The 22,184-nt window shown below is 40.5% G+C and overlaps 1 protein-coding gene across 1 annotated transcript; it reads left to right on the top strand.

Annotated features, from left to right (window-relative positions):
* The first annotated feature begins 236 nt into the window (after positions 1 to 236).
* RUVBL1 (RuvB like AAA ATPase 1) lies at positions 237 to 16,663 on the top strand. The gene is made up of 11 exons (XM_062500608.1): positions 237 to 429; positions 1,145 to 1,231; positions 1,863 to 1,995; positions 5,715 to 5,866; positions 7,120 to 7,209; positions 8,033 to 8,182; positions 9,547 to 9,610; positions 10,713 to 10,911; positions 12,634 to 12,736; positions 15,700 to 15,791; positions 16,096 to 16,663. The coding sequence occupies exons 1-11, from the start codon at positions 289 to 291 to the stop codon at positions 16,253 to 16,255; spliced, it is 1,371 nt and encodes a 456-aa protein (XP_062356592.1). The 5' UTR covers positions 237 to 288; the 3' UTR covers positions 16,256 to 16,663.
* Positions 16,664 to 22,184: the final 5,521 nt, after the last annotated feature.

Below are 22,184 nucleotides of genomic sequence, written 5' to 3'. Positions count from 1 at the left end.
CGGTGACCCCTCCGCCTCCCTCTTTCCCGGCCCTACTCCTCCGCAGCGGCGGCGCCCGCCCGGACCGGCCGCGCGCGCCGCACGCGGAAACGGGCGGGCGGACCCTAAAGACCTGCGCCCCTGCGGCTGACGGGCAGGCTCGGCGGCCAATGAGCGCCGAGAGCTCCGCGGTGGGAGCCAATGGCGGAGCGCGGGCGGGGCGCGCCGGCGCGCGCTGGGAGCCCCGGTAACGCGCGGGCCGCGTGCGAGGAGCGCGGGGCGGCCGGGCCGGAGTTGCCCTGTCCCGTCATGAAGATCGAGGAGGTGAAGAGCACCTCGAAGACCCAGCGCATCGCCGCCCACAGCCATGTCAAGGGGCTGGGGCTGGACGAGAGCGGCGCCGCCAAGCCGGCGGGAGCCGGGCTCGTGGGGCAGGAAAACGCGCGGGAGGTGAGCGCGGGGCCGGGCCGGGGCGTCTGACGAGTCCCCGGCGGCGAGTGGGAGTCGTGCCTTGGGTTCCTCCGTGTCGCTGCTGCGGTGTGAGACGCGATGGGGACGGGCGGGGCTGGACTCGCTCTGTCCTGCTTCGCGCAAGGGTGCTGCCGGTCTCCCGGGTGTCTGACATAAAAATTGGGGTGTTACGGGCAACAGATTTGGTGCCAGTAGGGATTGGAGCATCCGTTTCAATGCGGTGGCCGGATAAAACTCACAGAATCACAGATCGGTTTGGTTTGGAAAGGGACCTTCAAGATCATCTCTCGTTCCAAGCCCTCTGCTGTGGACAGGGACAACTTCCTCAGGTTGTTCAGCCCCATCCAGCCTGGCCGTGAAAGAAGATCTGTAGAGGATCTGCGGCTCAGGCAGCGAAGATTAATTTCTTGCTTTACTTTCAGACCTCTCTGTCTCTGTGTGTGGGACTGCGGGAGGGGAAAGGAGTCGGAGCTCACAGATTGAGATCTGTTGTCCGTGGTTTTTAATGTCTGTGTCAGATGAAATGATTGTAGAAAGTACGTTTTTCTGATCTTGTCTTTCTTTTTGTGTGCGTGAAATTGAAATTTTAAGTTTTTGTAAAACTTGTTATTGCTAAACACTTTAAGTAATGTTGGAACAAAAGATGCTGTAGCAGTACTTGTGTTAACAGTATTAATACTTATTTGACTTGTAGGCATGTGGGGTTATAGTGGAGCTAATCAAAAGCAAAAAAATGGCTGGCAGAGCAGTGCTGTTGGCAGGACCTCCTGGAACTGGCAAGGTATTTTTTATGAGATAAAGTATTTCCAAATCTATTTTAATTTGTTGTCAAAATCGTTTTAGGGTAGTGGTTACAAAATGTTTTCATATACCAGATTTTTTTTAATCAGTGTATTGATGTAGTTTTCTACTTTATATTTTTACTTTTGCTAAATCATCAACACAAGCAGTACCCAGTGGTGTGTTCAGCATCTTTAATGTGAAAGCACCTTTTGTAGGTTACTAAACAGATAGGTAACAAGGGATATGGAAAACTTTTGGAAGTTACTTTTATATTAAAAGCCAGAATAGTTTTTGCTTGGTTTACTTTTTTTCCCCCTCATGCTATGTAAGGCTATTTGCATCTATATCAGCTGTTAGATTCAAATGCCCAGTATGGTGTTTCCAGGATTTTTAAAAAGTCTTTGGCCAAAGTCACCTATGTTGGAGGAGGGCTGTGACGTGTAAGAAATATATCAGATAGAATAGTCTTACCATTAAATTGACAGTTGTTTTATAGAAGGTGATATAATGAGGAAAGTTAACTTTGTGTAGAAAGAATTGTTTCTTAATTCTATTCAAAATTAATGTCTGGGGTTTGTTTTCTTTTGTTTGTTTGATTTTTTTGGTTTTTTTTTTTTTTTCATTTAAAGACTGCTTTGGCTTTAGCTATCGCTCAGGAACTGGGAAGCAAAGTCCCCTTTTGTCCTATGGTTGGAAGTGAGGTCTATTCCACTGAGATCAAGAAAACAGAAGTTCTAATGGAAAACTTCCGACGTGCAATTGGTAAGTTCCAGAAAAAGAATTACATGTTTGCATGATACTTACTTTGCTTTTTCCCAGTCATCTAAAAAGGAAAATTTTTTCAGCGGTCGAGACATTTTCAGATTTTTCTATGCTTATTTTCTTAAGTGCTGATCTTAATTTAGTGAGTCCCTTTCACACTTAGTGGAGACAGGTTTTCTGCTTACAAACTGTAATTTAATTATTGTATTTTTGTTTATACTTCACCAAATTCTTCTCTCATCTTCCACCTTCACCCGTCTTTTTTACCAGTGACTGAATGACTGAATAAAGCGGAAAGAATTTTTAGTTTCTTACACTAGCAGAAATACTTGTAGACAGAAGAATGCTCCTCCTGTTTTTTGTTTTAGTGGTTTCACCCTATTAAACAAACAGTCTTAATCAGGGACTTCCAAACAGGCAGCCTTAGCCTGACTTACTGTTCCAGAGAGCAAAGGGAAAGATCCATTCCAGCTAAATAAACACTTTAACTTAATGTCTTCCTCAATTCTATGGTGCATTTACAAGTTTGACATAAATTGGCTTAATTTGCTACACAACCTCAGTGACTGTCTAAAATCTCTTACACAACTGCTGCTGACAGCTGATAAATGCAGGTCGAAATGGCCCTTGTTTGTGTGAGGATTGGCTAAAGAAAGCCCAGTTCATTTTAGTCCTGAAATTATTAACAGTAATCCTGTTTCAGTACCATGTTTCTTCTTGGACTTCATCTGGCAGCAGCAGCGTGAAGAAGTCTCTCAGTTCTTCAATGAAACAAAAGTATTCCATTGACTTTTATAAGAAAGCAACTTTCGGTAGTCTCTGGTTTTCTGGTTACCATGAAACTGGCAGGGCCTGGGGGAGGGAAGCCTCAGTAGTCTGCAAAATTTCCTTGATGTGATGAAGTTCCCTGTCAGAGATTTGGAAACCTGAACCAACAGGTGAAACTTGTGCCATCCATGTTGTCAGTTCTAGAGATAGCAGAGATTTAACAGCCAGCTACATTGTTAGTTCCCTGCATTCCCTGAATGTCAATAGAGAGACAATTCTAAACAAATATTAGTGTTAATGAAAGATGGAACTTCTTTTATTCCTTTCTGTTGAATTCCTTGTCACATTTTCATGACACAGCCTTTATTGAATGTTTTTATGGATGTAAAAAAATACTCTCTGAATTATTTTAAAGGACTAGTAAACCACCATTTCTTGTAACAAAACATTTTCCAGTTGAGTTTTAATCTCAGGTAGGTTTTAGCTTCCCTGCTTGGTAAAGAAATATTTTTTAAGGGTGCATTTAAAAAAAAAAATTCTATGCAGTGTAGTTGGGTCTGGGTGCAAGGAAAGCTGCAGCTCACGTGTCCATCAGTACTTAAAGTATTCATTCAGTTTTTTTTTCAATTTTGTTTGTTTGCATGTCTCCTTGGTTCTTCTGAGTTTACAGAATTCTTATTGTTGAGAGTCTTTTAATAATAGACTTGATATAGTCTCATGGCCAAGTAATGTTTGGGATGCAGTAGAGAGGTTGTAGTATGTAAGAAACATAGAAGGACACAGTGGAAAAATAGGAGATGAAATTGTTGTATGGTTTAAAAGAAATTTAACCTGAGAGAGATTAATCCAGTCTAGAGCTCATTAGCAGCTGGTGAGGATGATGGTAGCAGCTAATGTTAAGAGCTCAGTTGGAGTAAAAAATAACTGCTGCATTCACCACTTCAGTGGCATAATTAATTGTTCCTTGTGTTGCCAAATTGTATCTGCCAGCAAGGCAAGCAAACACTGTTTAGCTCCATGGAGTGCTGTTGAACCAAAACATGAAATAGCCCACAATGGCTTCCTTGGATTTGTGTCTGATTTGGAAGTAGATCTCTCTTAGAACTCTTCTGAGTATGAAGTTCTTAGTTGAAACGTACATACTCATTTGAAATCAAAGGATAATCAGCAGCAAGTTCAAAGCATCAATTACCTTTGTTGAGATCATGTTCATCTCTTAAGTATTTTCTACAGACACGTCTCTAAGAGCACATTAGTCTGGATTAGAGGAAGGCTTCTGAAGCAAATCCCTGGGTTTGCCCTGACTGACTTGGCTTTGACTTGTATTGTAGAACAGAATGAGCACATGAACTGGATTATTTCCAGATAAAACAGTACTGGAAGATTCATTGCATGCTTCAGCAGCTTACAGATCATACCCCAAACACAAACAGGCTACCATGGTTTCAGAGCTTGTGCTGGAAGTTTAAAAGCAAAACAAAGAGAGCAAGCAAACCTGGTCCAGTTTGTGTCAATAGCAGTTTCAATGAGCAGATTCCCATATTGCTTCACACTCGTTGCATATGAGCCAGTGTAACGCAGCCTTGTCTAGGTCAGTTTTATAACTCAGAGGTTCATTAATTTCTGTCTGGTGTTTTGGCATACCTGAAAAACATTTTCAAAATTACTGAAATTAACTTTGTATGTAATTTTTTATGTCTTCTTAAGTAAGAGAAAGCAAACATTTCTTACCAAGAATTTGTCATGTTATCCACAGTTACGCTGTCGCATTTCAGATCCTGGTCTGAATTTGGGCCCAGTAGAGGGAGACAGACTCGTATTTGTCAGTTCTTCATAGCCCCTATCAGCAGCTCAAAATTACTGGTGAAGTGTCTGATCTATTTCAAAGCAAAATGAAAAGTTACGGAACAAGGACAGGTTTATAAAGTCACAATACCCTCAGACTGGGCAGGATGACTTCCTTGTATTGTGTTACAGCCCATTCATTATTTTTGGTATGGCATGTGTGTCTCATAAAATACTTTATGGAGTTTCTTCAGATGTGGATTCTTTGAACTTCTATGTAGTTAGACCATACATAATTGTTGTGGTGGTGGTGATGATAGTGGGTTTGCTTTGAAACAGTCTGCCTGTAAATCTCTTAACCTCTATATTATTTATCAATTTAAAATAACTTAGTTAATTGCAGTTATTGTGACTAGAACAGAAGCTAGCCAGATATTCTGATGATTGCTTAGCTGTCTGAAAAATAGCAAAGTGAGGATATAATTTTCAACTATTTTAAAATAGTTTTGAATTTGCATGATAGCAGTTTCTAATAAATTTATCTAGCTCAACTTCTGCTATTAACTTGAAAAATATCTGAAATTTTACATTAATCCTTTAGTAATTTTATGCTGTTCTACCACAATAGCTGTTAATCAATTTATGTTATATTTTTAACTCTAAAAAATAAAGTTGCTAAAATGTTACATTTTTATGAAGTTACTTTTTTTCTTCCATCTTTTTGTTAACTTTTCAGGGCATTTTTGATGGTTCAAAAACTGTGTAAAACTCATTGTTAAATTAATGTTACTAGTTTCAGACACTGGTTTGTGTTTCTGGCTTTAGCACAGGGAGCAAATCAGGCAAATTCCTTCTTTGTGGTAGGTAAAAGAAACAGCATCCTAACATTTGCTTCAAGAATGAATAATAATGAATAGAAGAAAGTAATTCCTAAAAGTTCAATAAACTTCTTAGTAGGTCACAGTTTGGGCTCAGCTTTTATTGTGATGCACAGGATGAATATTCTCACTTAATATTGAAGAAGAGAACAATAATTCATCTTTCTGCCTTTAAAAGTAAAACATTATCATGAAATGTAATGCACCCTAAGAGTATGTTACATTTTGTTGGCAGTAAAGCAGACTCCTTAAGTGTATACTGACAGTATTTCAAACAATTTCTTGCAGGATTGAGGATTAAAGAGACGAAGGAGGTTTATGAAGGAGAAGTCACAGAACTAACTCCCTGTGAGACTGAGAATCCTATGGGGGGATATGGCAAAACCATCAGCCATGTAATTATAGGACTCAAAACTGCAAAGGGAACCAAACAGTTGAAGGTATGTGTGGTAGAGTCTCAAGAGATTTCCTTAAGCATTTTGGGTTTGCAGCTTCTATTTTTAGCAGTTCTTACTTCTATTTCAAGCTCTTGATCCCCATCTCAAGTGGGGCTGCCAGGAGGCTGCTTTCTTTGGCTAGACAACTTTATCCTGACTGTTTATCTGCTTTATGTAGGATATTTAGATATTGGTCTTGTGTCCTACTAATTGAAATAGGAGATAAACCCATCATCACTTGGTTAGCAGCTGCTGTTATTTCTGTTTGGCAACAAACAACTCTATGTCTTCAATGACTTAAAAGTGAGTTTTAGTAGGAAGAGATCCTAAGGCAGTTTAGTAGATCACAAATACCACAAAAAATGGTCTGATTGGCAGTCTGAACTTTGTTCTGTCTCAGTCTGTGATACACTCTGACCCTGGCTACAAATTAATGTTCATGGTAATAAACATAGGAGAAAGGCCTTGTTTGGTTTTGCTTTCCTGATTGTCAGGAACCAAAATTTTGAGGATGGCTTGGGAAATATTGCCTGTTTAAATATAAATTGTTCTTTCTGTCACATATTTTCTTTCTGCATGGGGTGTCATGCTCCAGTGAATATTTGATAGAGAACTGGAAATTGAGCTGGTGTGTTGCCAGCTCAGGCCCACTTTCCTTTTGTTTTCTTGTCTCCATTCAATTTCCCTGTCAGACTTGGAGAGAACTAAAAGCTGTCTCCGTTGTTAAGTATCATCTTTCATTTGTTCACTCTGAAAACAAGGAAATGAAGAGAAAAAGTGAATAAACATGTACCAGGAGAAACAAAGGCATGTAATGTATTCCATACCCACTCTCCCTCACAGAGCTCCACAGAGAATAAGGACTTAAGAAATCAAGGAACATAATTAAATGCTATAGCCAGATTTTTATAGAAATTTTACTAGAAAGCTAGAGTGCTGCTGTTTCTTAGGTATATATACATTGTCACATTACTCAGAGGTATGTTTTGAAACTGGTACCATTATGTTTCTGGCACTGTCACTTCCTTTTGGATAGCAGATTTTTTTGTAAGACAGTAAATTCTGTGCATCTTCCAGATTTATTCACTATCCCTACTCCAGATGTTACAGCTTTATAAAATCCTAGAGTTATTGTCAGGGTGAGTTGCAGTTTAATTTTGTCTGATGGGAGTAAGCTTCCAACTGAATTTCTTTACCTTGATTACCATAACAATATGGAGCTGTTTTGATCAGCTGTGCTGTTTGCTTGTCTCCAGCTGGACCCGAGCATTTTTGAAAGCTTGCAGAAGGAGCGAGTGGAAACTGGTGACGTTATTTATATTGAAGCAAACAGTGGAGCTGTCAAGGTAAGAGAAAAGTTCTCTACTTTTAGGCAGGTGTATATTTTTTGCAGACCTTTCTCTGCCTTTTTCAGAAGGCTCTCTGATTTATTAACCTTAACTGACATCGTATGGTTACATGGAAGTTTTCAAAAGAGCCCAGTGCTTTCCTTATCTGGAGAGAAAAGTCTCTTTTACACCCAAAGAATGTGGTGATCTGGTTCACAATTAAGGTCATCTGGCAAGGAAGCTGATGCTGTCTGGATGAGTTTTCTTTTCTGTAAGATCAAGGCATCTCTAAGGGAAGAAGGGAAGAACCAAACAACTTTAGTCATTTTCAGGCTGACATGTGCAGCGTATTTAATCTTTCTTTTATCGCTCTGATATTTTCTCCACAAGATATATACATGTAGAAGGGAATACTGCATTAGTTAGCATTCTTTTCATATCTGATTTAGAAAGTAGTGTATAGTGATCCTTGCTGTTTAATGGATGAGCATAATATTTTCTATCATATAATAAATCACCCACCTACAAAGGAGGTTCTCCCAATCTCTGGTTAATCTGCTGGATTTGTCCTTTAGCAAGAATTGCGTAGGGTAAAAGAAGGGGAGAGAGGAATAGAATATTCTTGACACTGAAAATATCAGGTGCTTTTTAACAGAGTTTTTGAGCTTTGATCAGTAGATAGGGTATGCCTGTTGCTAAGCAGGGAGTGGGATGTCTGAATTGTCAGCTGAAGTTTGTCAGATTTGGAATTGTGAACTAACCCTGTTATCAAATTCATGTCATTCAAGGTTTTGGCACTGAAATTAATTCTATACCTGGGTTTCTCTTTGCTGTTCCTCAGAGGCAAGGCAGGTGTGATATCTATGCTACGGAATTTGACCTTGAAGCTGAAGAGTATGTTCCCTTGCCAAAAGGTGATGTGCACAAGAAAAAGGAAATCATTCAGGATGTCACCCTGCATGACTTGGATGTGGCCAATGCTCGACCTCAGGTATCTGACTTCACAGATGAAGTCTTTACAGAAAAATTATTTGACATAGATGTGATGTTACCAGAATAATTGAGATGTAGGAAGTTGAGCTAACTCACTCACCCTCAAAAATCCCAGTGTAGGAGAAGCAGTAGGTGTTGCACCTTGAAGACCAGTCTAGCTCTCCTTAGGAGGTCCTGCTGCAGCTGGCTGCCTCAGGGCCCTGCCATGGAGGTTAAAGAGGCAGTTGTTTCCTTAGGATTCATGCCCCTGGTCATGGAATACTGGTCAGCAAAACACTCCTAGCACTACAGTGAACAGTCTGGGAATTGTAGAACAGCTTCCACCCAGGTATTTGGGATCCACCACTTACACAGTTAATGCATAATCTAGACCCTGCTCTCTTTCCCTCCACCACCGTGCCCTATCACTTGCCGAAGAGTATTGCAGCCAGTGCCTCTGACCAGAAAAGGAGATTGTTGCTTTCTCTCCAGAAGGAAAGCTGCCTACAGGTGTGAGGTAGCAGCAGCCAGACTTGCATTTCATTTACTGGAAGTTCTGAATGCAGATTAATATATTCTGCTCTGTGTTTATGGTTTCATAACCATGAGATTGAAACTGCGAGGACTGTGCTAAAAGGTGTCTTAAGTATTTTTGACTGCTGTGGATTCTGTTGATGTTCTTGCTTATTTCAGAAATGTTCCATAGCCATTTGTTAAACTTCTGTGGGAATTTCAGTAGAGCTCTGCATGTGTTACAGCAAAAAAATCCAGGAAATAGAATTACTCCTTGCCATGTCTTAACATAAATCCACTCTTGAGGAAATTATCTGTGTTGAAAACAGAAGTCGCTAAGAAGTTTAAAGACTGGAATCCCTACAGTAAAACAACACAACTCTTTTACTTACTCAGTTAACTTACTCAGTTACAAAATAAACCTCCTTATTTACAAAAAGAATAATTTATTTGATAAAAATCATGGTATTAAAAAGTCATAAAATTCAGAATAATTCTTCCTGTGTTGACAGGCTGAACACCTGCTGTGCATGCAGGTAATCCAAGTCTATGTGTTCCCTGACAATTTCATTCCTTACAAGTTGGTCTGTGACAGTTTTTTCAAGTGAGGATATCTCATTTTGATTTTTTTTTATGCTCTCCAATTGAGCTAGGGTGAGGGGGTAGCTAGGTGATTAAGTTTACAATACTCCTATGGTGAGGTGACCTAAACTTTGACAGATTTTCAAAGACTGCTGATATAAAGTATCAAATTAACTGTAAGAAACAACTTCTTTAGCCAATTCCTGATCTATAAAATTCTCTTCTATATAAGGTGTGTGCTTACTTACTACATGACCTCAAAGCAGATGTGTCACTTTCTTTTCCTAGGGAGGACAAGACATCCTTTCTATGATGGGACAGTTGATGAAACCTAAGAAAACTGAAATTACCGGTACGAAACCTGTATGGTATTTTGAGATTATATAATCTATGTGTTTTCCAGTTAGAAAAAGATTAAAAATACAGTTACTATGTTTAAATTAATGCCTACATAATACATATTCATAAGTACTCAGATTTCAAAAAGCAGTGATACAGTTGCTAGAATTGCAATGGCTAGAGACAGTGCAAGTTACTGGTTCATGCATGTAGTGGTAAAATGTATACAGTGCTCCACACCCCTCTTCCTGGAGAGAGGCCAGAATGCCAGCACCCATCCCACATTCCTGCCACAGTGTGAGGTTCAGGCTATCAACAAAGAACCAAACTGAACAGCAGTAATACATGAATTCTGAAACACTTTGTAACAATCATACCGGATTTTGGTGGAGTAGAAGAATGGCACCTCTGTAACAGCTGTCTAAGGACCTGATGCTCCACAAGCACTGCTGCTCTTCCTGCCTGCAGGTCTTTGGAGAAAACAGTATCCACAGACAAATCTGCTCTCCTTTTTACTTTGAAAGAAATGGTGCTTCACTAAGTTACTATCTAAATTTTGAATCAAAATCTGTTTCAATATCTAACTGAATGGCTTTCTTTTGAAGTATTCTGTCTGTCTCAAAGGTTGCTTTGCTTATTCTAATACCAGATACATTGATGTAACACCTGGCATAGCTTTGTGAGCAGTAGGTTCACAGAAACTTACGTAGCCTTTTTATTTATTTATTCTTTGGTTAAACACAACTTCTTTGCTGAAATAGAGTAGCAAAATTTCATTCTTTCAGTGGTCTTGTCAGCCATGCTCGGAAACTTCAGTAAGTTTTGTGTTTAAAGTGAAGTTTGACTTGACTTCTTCACCCCTTATCAAACCCCACAAACCTACAACAATCAATATTTCACATGTGTGAGTGTTTCAGTTAGAAATACTTTATTGCACAGGTATCTCCCCAACACAGTATGAAATGTCACAAAATTTTGGTGTCACAGATAATTTTCCTTGTGGCAGTAAGTTACTAAACCATGGAACAGTTCAAGGAGAATTTTCCTTGCTTCAAGCCTTACCCTCTGACCTGTAGTTCCCTAGCAGAACACCAGCAATTTCTTCTCGTTCTCAGACAAACTTCGAGGAGAGATAAATAAGGTGGTGAACAAATACATCGATCAAGGCATTGCAGAGCTGGTGCCAGGTGTGCTTTTTGTGGATGAGGTTCACATGCTGGATATTGAGTGTTTCACATACCTGCACCGAGCACTGGAATCTTCTATTTCCCCCATTGTCATCTTTGCTTCCAACCGAGGAAACTGCATTATCAGGTATGATGTCTAAACTTGAATTTTCCAGTTTGCATTGGTCCATAAACCTTGGAATTAGCTGTGTCAGTAGAAGGCTTCAAAGGGTTTTGTGTCTGACACTGACATCTGTGGTAATCCTCTGCATGAGTTGCAAGCTGCATTGGTATTCAAGAACTTCTCATGAGCTTCATGATGGGGCAAGCATTTAACACCAGGCTGACTGGAATTCCTCCTTTCCCCTAACACATCCTTCCACCTGTGACAGTTTCTGAATTGTTTCACTTCCTGGATGATCTGTGACAGTTACCATTCTCAGTGTATACCTCAATACATCTGTTGCCTGCATGAAAAGCACCAGAGCTACAAACCTGTAATACCATTGTTTCCTGCTTCTGGATTATTTAGCTGCTTGCTATCCTAATTCCATCAGACTTCATCTTCTTGTTCTTACTGATAAACTGTGTCACAGTTCAGCCTCTCCCTTCTCCTGCCATGTTTGTCAGGCTTTTTGTGATTCTTCAGTCTTGCCAACCAATTTGTCTTTCATCTCCACTTCACTTTGTTCATCCACTTTGATATTTTGCACCCACAAAATACATTCTTTGCATTTTCAGTAAAAGTGCTCTCCTCCTTCAGAGTCTTCTGTGAGTTCTACTACTGGTTTGTGGTCTAGGTCTAATTATGTGTAAATAAGCTGTCATTAGCAATGATTGCTACTCTTTGAATTGATTTAATTCAGCTGTATAACCAGCTTTTCCTTTCCCTCATAGTGGCTCATCTGGTATTAATCTTTCTCTGTTTGCATTGCTTAGAAGTGAGAATGATAAGCCCTTCAGAAATGTTTAAGATGGACATTACCACACTCTGTTTGCAAAGATATAAAAAGGCTGTCTTGTAAAAGTAAAGGAAGTAGAGATCTGTCAGCATGGATTTGCTGCAGATCTTGTTATGAAAAAGCTGTGATTTAAGAAAGGAAATTTTCCATATAATAAGTGGTGTCTAATATTGGAGAACCATGGCCAGAGCTGTAGTACCTAAATACTAGCACTGAATTTGAAAGTGTAGTTCTTTATCAGCACTTCACTGTTTTTACTGCAATCTGTGTAATTCTCATAAATTAAATCTGGGTGTCTTTCGACTTCACAGCAAATTACAGTGGTCTTGGGAAACCAAGAGTAGATGTGTCTGCAGGCTTTGCTGTTGGGTGTTTTATGTCAAACAAATAAAATGGTTGGGGGTCTAGATCCTGCCCTTTTCTTCATGTGAAGACCTAAACTTCTCAGTTTGCTGGATTGCAAGCATGGAATGTAAACCACTGAAGTATTCACTGGGGGGACTGGGGAAAGAATGGCTTGCTCAGCAACAGGGGATGTTCTCCAAATGGATGATAGTATATATAATTTCTGCTGATACTGCTAAACAGTTTAGTAAGAATGGTTTGTTCCTTGCTGGAAGATACCTTGGAACATTAGCTAAGGCTGTATTGTGAGATACAATGCAAGAAAGCACCTCTCACTATTTTTGAGAGGCATGTTTAAGAGCTCCAGCAATAGTGTTTGTTTCCCTGGAGCTATCTAGAATGAACATTAGACCAGAATGTTTCCTGTCTCTGACCCAGGGGGTATGTATCTCTGTGGACACACAATTGTAAACTAGTGTAGCCACTTTTTTCTGATTTTAACCAAACCAGTGTACTGAACCCACAGTAGTGTCTGATTTCTTTCTGTTTGGTTTCTCCTCTAGAGGCACAGAGGATATTGTGTCCCCTCATGGAATACCACTGGACCTGCTGGATCGAGTAATGATTATCCGAACCATGCTCTATACACCCCAAGAAATGAAGCAGGTATGCACAGGATTTTAAAGCACTTGTAACAAGTCCCCAGAGTTGTGCACAGCTTCTGCCTGTTCTGTTACTGTAGAGATATTTGACTGTGGTCACCAGGGCTTGTGGCAGAAAGCTTCCTGCTTGTTAAAAGCCTGCTCCTCTACGAGTCGATACAGTGAGCTGATTAAAACTGTGCACACAACTTCTCTGACTCCCAGCCACTGAGGAGTAACTAAGCACATGTGGAGCTGAAAGTGGCACCTCAGTTGCAGGAAGGCATGAATTGTTAGCTGAAGCAATCTCCTCCACAGATGTGCTTTCCATAGCTTGTAGGTTTCAGCAGGTAGTGCTTTTTCAATTGGTATAAGATGAAGTGTCACATCATGGGGTCTTTAGTCCCAGAGCTCAGGCTTTTCCCTTACATGAGACATGAGAGGGATTGAGGAATACAACCTCACATGCTGCATTTTTGCCTTTATGCCCTGTATTGTAGCTTTAACCTACAGGGGCCGTCTCGCAGAATTTTCATTCCTAGTCAAGTATGGAAATGTAAGTGCAGAAAGTGTTGCAGATACCCTTCCAAATGCCTGGAAGTTTTCCTGCGGGGCCATCACAGTGTATTGTGTATTGATTATAATGCTTGGTGCCATTATGATGCATTGTGTCAAAGATCCCCCCCTCATTAGCGTCTCAGTGCTGGGAAGTGGCACAATGCAGAAGGGTTTACCATGTCAATTCTTCGTATTATTTAAGAGATAGTGTCAGTGGAGGAGAGCTTTATCACCAGATAATGGTCTCCTGCTGCTGGATAAGTGCCAAGGTAGACACATTTATCGAATGTAAACATAGAGGTTTGAGGAGCTTTTCATTGATGATGTCCTGAGCTGTTCTCAGGATGATTTTTTTTTTGCACCTAAAGGACACTTCGAAGCATTGTGGTGTAGATTGCAGTAGAAGCAGCCCAGTGATTTAACAATAGGATTAGGTTTAGTCTCTATACAAAAATTTTTATGAGTGACTTTTACTCAGCCTGGGGGTATTAAAGACTGTCTGGATTTCCCTGTAGTGTTAAGTGAATTCTGTGTAGTTAGTGCTGTATTACCATGCAGGTAAGACAATTTCTGAATGCTGATGTTCAGATGAGCTGGGTAAGTGCTGTGATTTCCAGCCTCCCCAGGGCTGAAGAAAAGGAAGCATTCACAGAAGCATTTCCTAAATCTAAAACAGAGTCCAGACATTCGGCCCCATAAATCATGTTCCCATAGTCAGATAATCTCATCTTCCTTCAAATTAAGGCTTTTGAATGGCATCTTCTCATGGAAGAAGAGGAGGAGCTATTACATTTAACTTTGGCTTCTAACTAAGTACAGTTGGGGTGGGGGTAAAAAAAGGGATACGTAAGTTAGTTCTGAATTTTTGCTCTCATTTGTCATGAAAGGAAGAAGTTAGGAAGAAGTTGCTGATGTTTCTGTGTGAGACTCTCTGCCTTCACAATTGATTCCTTTATCAGCACAGAATCTGATCATGTATCTACTGAAAGTTTGTTCATAACCTGTTCACAATATTTTTTGGTGCGTGTTGATAAAGCATTTCCCATTGGGAAGTGCTGCTCTGAGACAAGACACACAGTAACCTTAGTGCAGCCAGAACAGGGAAAAAAATTGCTTTTATACTTATTCTAGTCAGGTGGTGTTGTAATCAAACGTTTTTTGCATATGTGTCTCCTGCTGAATATTAGAGGTTGTAACTGAGATGCTTTGTTCCTGTTCAAGAATTGTTTTCCTATTCCATAGTAAATGCATATGTAAACAGGTGGTGGATTAATGGTTTAGGCCCTAGTCCTTCAGTAATGTTCTACCAGGTTGCTAGATAAAAAGTTACTGTAAAAAACGTTGTTAAAGATGTGGTATTCAATACCTTGTTTGTAGCATAACAAAGTAGCAGTGTTTGAAGGAAGGGAAGGGGGTGTCTAAGGGATCCACAGGTAAAAAATCTTCAACCTGAAATTGCAATTGGCAGCATTGCTGCCAATATTCAATGCACGTATCTTAGCACCAACTTTCTGCCATTTCAAGCCCCTCTCTTACTCTGCTCCCTACCCTGGCTCCCCGAGCACATTTTTATGGCTTTAATTTAAACGAGTGCTTCTTGATATCTTGTTTACAAAGCTGCCAAAGTGAAAAATACCTGTATTATATGAGGCTTGCAGTTCCAGAGTTATCTCTGCACTACAACACAACATCATTATCCAGTCTGCCCCTTATCACTCAGCTGGTAATACAGACTACCGAGAGACTTGTGCCACTTTTGTTACAGCTTTATATGCTCAGGCTTATTGGTGATATCTTCCTCTCCAACTTTGTAAAGATCTTCAAACTGGTACAAGCCTGAGACTGTTCTGGAAAGATTAGATTCTTCTTAGTGATTTTTTTTTTTTTTCCTTGAAGGAATAGGTGAATCGCAGAAAGTAACTTTTTGATTTATTTTACCATCTTCTTGTCAGTTGAATAAAAAGTGTGTGAGCTGCTAAGGAAAGGGTGTAGCTTTCTGTAGGGCTTTTTGGAGGGCTCTGCTGTAAGCATCAGTGATACACTGCAGAATTCAGTAACTAACTGGTGTGGCTATCCAGAAGCCTCCAGCTGCCACTAACTTCTAACATACATTTTACATTTCCTTTTGTAAGTTCTCATATTCTGCTCCTTATTAGTAGGTAGGCTTTGCTAACCATGCAGAGTTATCATGAAGGGTTAGCAGTCCAGATAAGTTACTTTGCCTTAGTCTTTTTTAACATTATATTTGCCTGTTCAAGGACTTAGAATTCTACAAATTCTGGTTTAGTGGTAATTTATACCAGGGTAACTCTCCACACCATCTTGTTTTGTAGCATGTCTCATCTCTAAGCTGACAGTTTACAGATACTGAGTTAAGTAATTTAGCATGCTAATTGTTTGGGCACATACTTCACTTACTATTCCCAACAGATCACAAAACTTCGTGCTCAGACAGAAGGGATTAATATCAGTGAAGAAGCTCTAAACCACTTAGGTGAAATTGGTACCAAGACAACCCTAAGGTAAGTTGGGCACAGTTTTCCAATCAGCATGACTGGGTCTAAGGTCACTAGTTATAGGATAAGTCACTGTTGGAAGCCAGACAAAATTCTCATTTACACTGACATGGTCTGCTAACGATCATTAGAGAGAGAGTGATAATGCTCCTCTTTTCTTCTTTAAAGAATGTGTTTGCTGGGGTGCTTGCTGACTTTTTCAAACTGCTGGTAGAGCTGTATTTCCTAGCAAATATCCCACCTCTCTGTATCATCAGTTCCCTAGGATGCACTGAATTGTAATTACTCATCTGCCTCTGTTTGATCACAGGTATGCTGTGCAGTTGCTGACCCCTGCTAACCTGCTCGCCAAGATTAATGGGAAAGACAGCATTGAGAAAGAGCATATTGAAGAAATAAATGAACTTTTCTATGATGCTAAATCCTCAGCAAAAATCTTGGCTGATCAACAGGAGAAGTACATGAAATGAAAAGCTTATCACATTAGATGCTTTGAAGTAGCTTTAACCCTTAGGCAGGGCAGGCTTAGTTATTGAATGAGAAATGTTAATGGTTTGTCTCTTTTGGGACAGAAGAATATTTAAATGTTGGACTGCTTTGTCAGGCCAGAATTAACTATCGAGTGTTCCTGTTTCATTATCAACAAGATGCTCCATGGTTTGTGTGTAACATCTTAGTCTCCCTTTTAACAGTATATGTGAAATTAGTAGCTCTTGACCCATCAGTTTTGTCTTTAAATTTCATTACAGAAGAGCTCCAACTGAAGCTGATGTTTAAGAACAGTCTATTTTCTTTATGAATCCTGTTACAGATGAGAACTTTTTGGTTTTGAATCAAAGTTTGTCTGAAGTGCTTTATAATAAAACATGTCAAGAATATTGGAAGTGTGTGTGTGTGTGTTCACTGTTGAGTGTTGACCTGTCTATGAAACAGTCAAAATAAATTGGAATTAACAAAGCCAAATATGAGTGAAATGGATCTGCAACACTAAAACAGATTACAGCAAAGGGAAAGATAGATTGGAACCTTTTAAAATTGTTTCCTTTCTTGTAGGGTTTGGGTTTTATTTTCTGAAGACTTCCTTGGAGAATGCAAAAATACGTAGTAGTTATCTTAGCCCTATTTAAAGCCTTCCCCCCAGAGTAACTTAAATTTTTCTTGGGTTTTCCTAAAGCAGATTAAATAAAAATTGTTTTCCATCGTGATTAGCTATTTTTTGCACTATTCCACTTTCTTGATAACTCAGAATCAGGAAAAATTTTCAAACTAAAACTGAAATGCCACTCTGTACAGACTTTAGATGAACTTCAGCTTAGTCTCATGTTCACGGTGTCCTTCCTTGTTTTGTGAAGCATGGATACCTGAGTGCTTCACAGCACTTCGAGGTTAAATGATAAACAGTTTAGATCCTTGTAACACTGAAATACAAATCTCTGTAACCGCGTAAAGGGATGTATTGAAGAAAAAAATATAGAAGCTTAATCAAGTTCCTTATTAGAACATTTAGGGATTTAAAACTCTCTATGTACTTAAATAAGTATTTCTTTGGGTAGGGTGGGGAAAAACAGTCACTTACCAGAGGAAGCCTGGTTTAAAAGTCCTTTTTAGCACCTACAAAGTGAAGAGGATGAGTTTTCAATGAATGCTTCTAACTCATCGAAAATTTTAATCTGTGCTCCTGAATGAGATGCTGCCTCCCAAATAGCAAACATACTCAGCCTTCTGTGAATCCTTTACAGGAAGTCATTGGTTCCTCATGTGGGGACAATCTCAGTAATGGCAAATTAGGCAGACACAGGCAATTGCCTTGGGGGGGAGGTGTTGCTTCGTTCTTAAAGGTGAAATCTACCTCTGTTACTCATTTTGCTTTCCTAAGAGGTTTTCTTTTCTTCCTAAAGAAGCTAAAATTATCCCAAAGCCATAGCATGCACATTTGTTTAAAATAGTTTACATGGGATAATTGATATATATCAAATGTAACAAAGCTCCCTTGTTAAATCAGGGAATTTTGCCTTCTAAAACATGCAGGAGCTCAGTCATCATCTCCTTGGGGAAGGAGTTCTACTGCTAAAAATCTCTGTCCTCACCCCTTGATGCTCTGGAGGCTTGTCTCTTCCTTGTGCTGAAGTGCTGTTAGTGGAAATTGCTAATGATTTTTCAGCTCCAGTAACTGTGGAGTGGACAGCAGAGACTGCTGGGGAGAAAAAAAATAGAGCTTGAAGGAAGCTGGGTGGTTTGGATTAAATAATGTTTTGATCATATTCTACCATCTCAGTCATGTAAAAACCTGTCCCATTCTTCAAAGTAAAATTCAGTACTGTTGTCAGCCAGCCCTAATTAGCTTTTGTACTTTAAATAATCTATCTACTCCTTTCTCTGCATCTGCAAATAAACAATAGTGACAGATAAACCAAAAATCATTCATTACATCTCTCTGTGAATATTTTTGGCCAAAGAGCATTACTGCTTTCAAACCTAAAAATCCTCTCTCTTACTAACTCCAAATGAATAAAGATTGCAATTACGGCATAACAATTTTCACAGTTCTTCTAAAATCTCTTTTTACTGTGGCTGGGTGGCACGTTCTGTTTCAGTACTATGGCAGCACAGAAAGAGACACAGTGAATTAAGCTGCTGCATGATCAAAACAGCCCTTTTTTTTCCTGTTGCAGTTTGAAAGTCCTTCTTGGCAATGATGAATGTAGTTATTTAAGAATATAAGTACCATTTTTCTTTGAGTTTTCTGAAATATCTAACTGATCAATTTAGAAAGAAGTTTGAATAAGCCCTAAATAATTCTGAATGCCAGTGCAGTTCAAAGGCCCAATCAACGTTTGATGGCATTGGCTTTTTTGTGATAAATTTGCCTCTGTTCACTCGGCAGTAAAAGACCTACTGGGGCAGTGAAGGGTGGTACCTCCTGGAATACTGAAATCTTAAGACCACTGTTCCCACTTGCCATCAGCAGGAAGGGGCAACAACTCTTGTTTCTACTTTAGCAAGCTGGTTGTTTCTTTGCTTACAAAATGTTCTTTATAAAAATTCTAGCTCTGTAAAACTGGGGAGAAATATCTGTTCTCACAACAGTGAAACAAGTGATTCTCTGTAAAACTCAAGCTGGGTAGGCTGCCACACCTCAGATACGAGCAAAGACCTGGGAATAAGTGAACTGTGTGCCACACACTGCAAATAAACAGCTCCATCCGACCCTGGTTTCACAGCAGACTTCATGACTGATGGTACCTGTCACTTGAGACTGACTGCAGGTACAGGTATACTTTAGGAAGAAAACAAGATCTCAAAATGCACACGTGGAGGAAAGCAGCAGCAATCAAACTAAATCAGTTATCCCAAACCTTGAGCTATTTAAAAAAAAAATACGTAATTACATCATCATGTAAGACCATCCTTACATCTGCCAAGTTTGTGGCAGAGCAGTGGCTGGTCCCAAAGAATCCCAAGAAATGAGCAAGGACTCTTCTAAAGGGCAGAACTTGGTGCAGAGTGTGCTCAGGAGGGGCTGCTGTTACCTGCAGGTTTTGCTCCTAGAAGGGCCCCACTTTTCTCTTCTGCACTTTCATGTCTGTACAGCAAACAAGACCCTGCCCCAGCCCTGTTGGACCCTGTCCCCAAGGTGCCACCTCTCTGATGGCCATTAAGTGCCTAGGGAAGACAAAGAGCTGTGGTACAAAGGGAAAATCCTTCCACTCTAAATGGTGAGCCAATGTTTATCTAGCCTATTAAGTGACGTCCAGATGACTTACTGGTGTCAAAGCTTTGCCCATGAAAAAAAAGTCTTTCATATTACTGATAAAAACAGTTCTGTTGAAAGAATCACTGCACCATATACAATAGGTGCTGCTGAAAGATCTTCCGAAAAAGTAGAAATACCTCTGACACAAAGCTGCCCCTTGAAGGAGGAAGGCATGGACAGCAAGGGACATTCCCACCAAATAAGTTTGGTTATTAATATTAAACATGAAAGAACAAACTATTATTTTAATTCTTTTCTTCCTATTTTCCACAAAGGTTGCACTTGATGCATTAATCTTCTCAGCGAAGTTTTTACGACCGATTGCCTACACACTATGAGAAGTTTCTCCATCCATTACTTGCAGGGAAACGGGTCCTGCTGTATAGGAAAATATTTGTTACATCTTATCAGGGTGACACATAATCTAACAACAATTACAGCAAGCCCATATTTTGTACTATTTTGTTTTCAACGTGAAAAATAGTTCTAATATTAAACCTGGGGTGGGTGGGGGTTATAGTAACCAGTTGAATATTATAAGCTGTGATTTCCTTTTGACGTGGAGCAATGCCACACTTGGAGCCTGATAAATCCACTGTACACCCCCCCATGCAGATGCCATGGTCTGGTAGTACCTGAAACTTGATTCCTCCTGTTTATATACACTGAGAGCAGAAATTGCCGCGTCTTTAGTTTTTGTGTGGCCAGAAGCATTTAAAACACAATTAACCTTTGTGAGAAAAACAGGAGATAGTCTGAAAGCTGACCCAGCCAGGAAACCACCACTGTCAAGAAAACTCAAGACTATACACATCCTGAACACTTCCCATCTCAAAAATTGGTCCAGATGCCCTCAGTGGAAAAAACTTTGATTCCCTTTTTGCATTGGCTTTTACTACTTGAAGCTGGGGTACCCACAAACAGCACCAGGGTAAATGCAGCAGCTCAAAGCATGGTAAGAGTTTTGGTGGGGGTCAGCCAGCACACGACACAGGTACAACCTTACCTCAGGCTGCAGGATGGCCAGAAGACATGCTGGTGTTACACCAGTGACCTGTTCTACACCCTGCAGGGCCAGCAGAACATTCTCTTGGGAAACCCTTCCTCTGTACCCATGCCTGCTCACACAGCTGGGGTGTGAGATACAGCTGTGTTCCTCAGGGTGGGAAACACTTCACAGAGGTTGAAGATGATGATGCTTTTTATTTGTTTTGACAGAAGATACCCTGGCATTTAGGAGTCATTGCTAGCAGGAGTTTATTTTAAACTTTACTGTTCTCCTCCAGCCTCACAATGCCCTGAAGCAAACAGGAGCTTTTCCTGCCTAACATTTTGGTATCTTTAAAGGGAACGAACCAGATCCACACTCTGCACCAGCTCTGGGATCTGGGTATAAACACACTTTGGGCTCTCAGTTCACAGTTTGTATTTCTTCTGCCAATTAATAGCTTTGGAGCCTGTGCATCCACATACATTTTTAATTGTGCATGTCCAAGTGAATCATTGACACCAGCAAAGCAACAGCACTGGTATCCTGGGAGTTACAGCCATGAAATCTCTTTAGTGGCGACATTTTGATAAAGTGAGCAGGCCAGGGAAAGAGCAGACCTTTTTTTCCCTTTAAACAACAAAATTAAGAATGAATTTATTTTTATTACAAAACATTGTAAACAACCTTCATTTGGGTTTTTATTCTGGGTAGCAGTTAAGGATTTCCAAGCAGAAGAGGACAAAATGCTCACTTGACCTTGTAACTGAGCAGCCTGCACAGCACTGCTGGGCTCCCAGCCCTGATCTCCAAACCTGGCACTACCCTCCCAGCTCTGCCACTGCCCATCTCCACTGGCTGACAGCCCCGTGACTCTGCCAGTAGCCAGGGGAGCTTGTGATGGTTTTCTGGTGTAAAACCAGGCAAACAAGGGTAAAGAGGAGACATTTAAGCACGTTTCAGGTTGGAAACCAAGCATAAGAAGGGGCACAGAGACAGCAAAGAAGCAAAGAACATGCTCACATCTGGAGCTGATACTTGCTTTCTTTGCCAAATAAAGCTCAAATTCCTGAGTCTGCAATGAAAAGTGGGAAAATGGCACAACTTGAGGTTTTACTGCCAGCTCAACATGGCCTCTGATCCCACAGCCTCGTGCAGATCCTGTCTCCTGTGGGAAGGTGGAATCCACAGGGATTGTTGAAGGCAGCTCCATGAAAACAACATCCAGGCTGAGTTTAAGCAGCACAGGAGACAGTCAGCGAGGCCAGCTATGGGCTCCTGGGCTTTGGGAACACAGTGGTGCCAAGACCATCAGGTCTGCCCTCATCCAGCCTTGGGCAGAGCTCCTGGCAGAGGCTGCTGCCATGCAGGCAGGGAGAGGAGGTGGCACTGGGCTCCCCACAGCAAAAGTCATTTGCCCATTCAGGACATTTGTCAAGCAAGTATCAACAAGGACAAAAGCAGCATTCCCAGCACATGCCTGCTCCCCTAGAACTGAGGCACTGTCCCTGCAATTGTCACCACCCCCCCAGTGCACTGGACTCCCCTGGCCACAAGAAGCTCTGCCTTACAGGATGCTCAGCACTCTTGTTGTGTTCTGGGTCAAAAATTCATACCTTTGATGCCTGCTTTGCTGTTTTCTGCCATGGGGTATCAT

The sequence above is a fragment of the Cinclus cinclus genome, chromosome 12, assembly GCF_963662255.1.
Source record: "Cinclus cinclus chromosome 12, bCinCin1.1, whole genome shotgun sequence".
Classification (NCBI taxonomy): domain Eukaryota; kingdom Metazoa; phylum Chordata; class Aves; order Passeriformes; family Cinclidae; genus Cinclus; species Cinclus cinclus.
The sequence above is the reverse complement of the archived record's forward strand: the minus strand, read 5'-3'. Positions and strand labels throughout refer to the sequence as shown.

Bases quoted from the DNA above. Each gene is read 5' to 3' on its own strand.
- RUVBL1 (XM_062500608.1), top strand. From the start codon at position 289: ATGAAGATCGAGGAGGTGAAGAGCACCTCGAAGACCCAGCGCATCGCC. The intron at 430-1,144 runs GTGAGCGCGGGG...TTTGACTTGTAG, and splicing joins GGCAGGAAAACGCGCGGGAG to GCATGTGGGGTTATAGTGGA. The intron at 9,611-10,712 runs GTACGAAACCTG...TCTCGTTCTCAG, and splicing joins TAAGAAAACTGAAATTACCG to ACAAACTTCGAGGAGAGATA.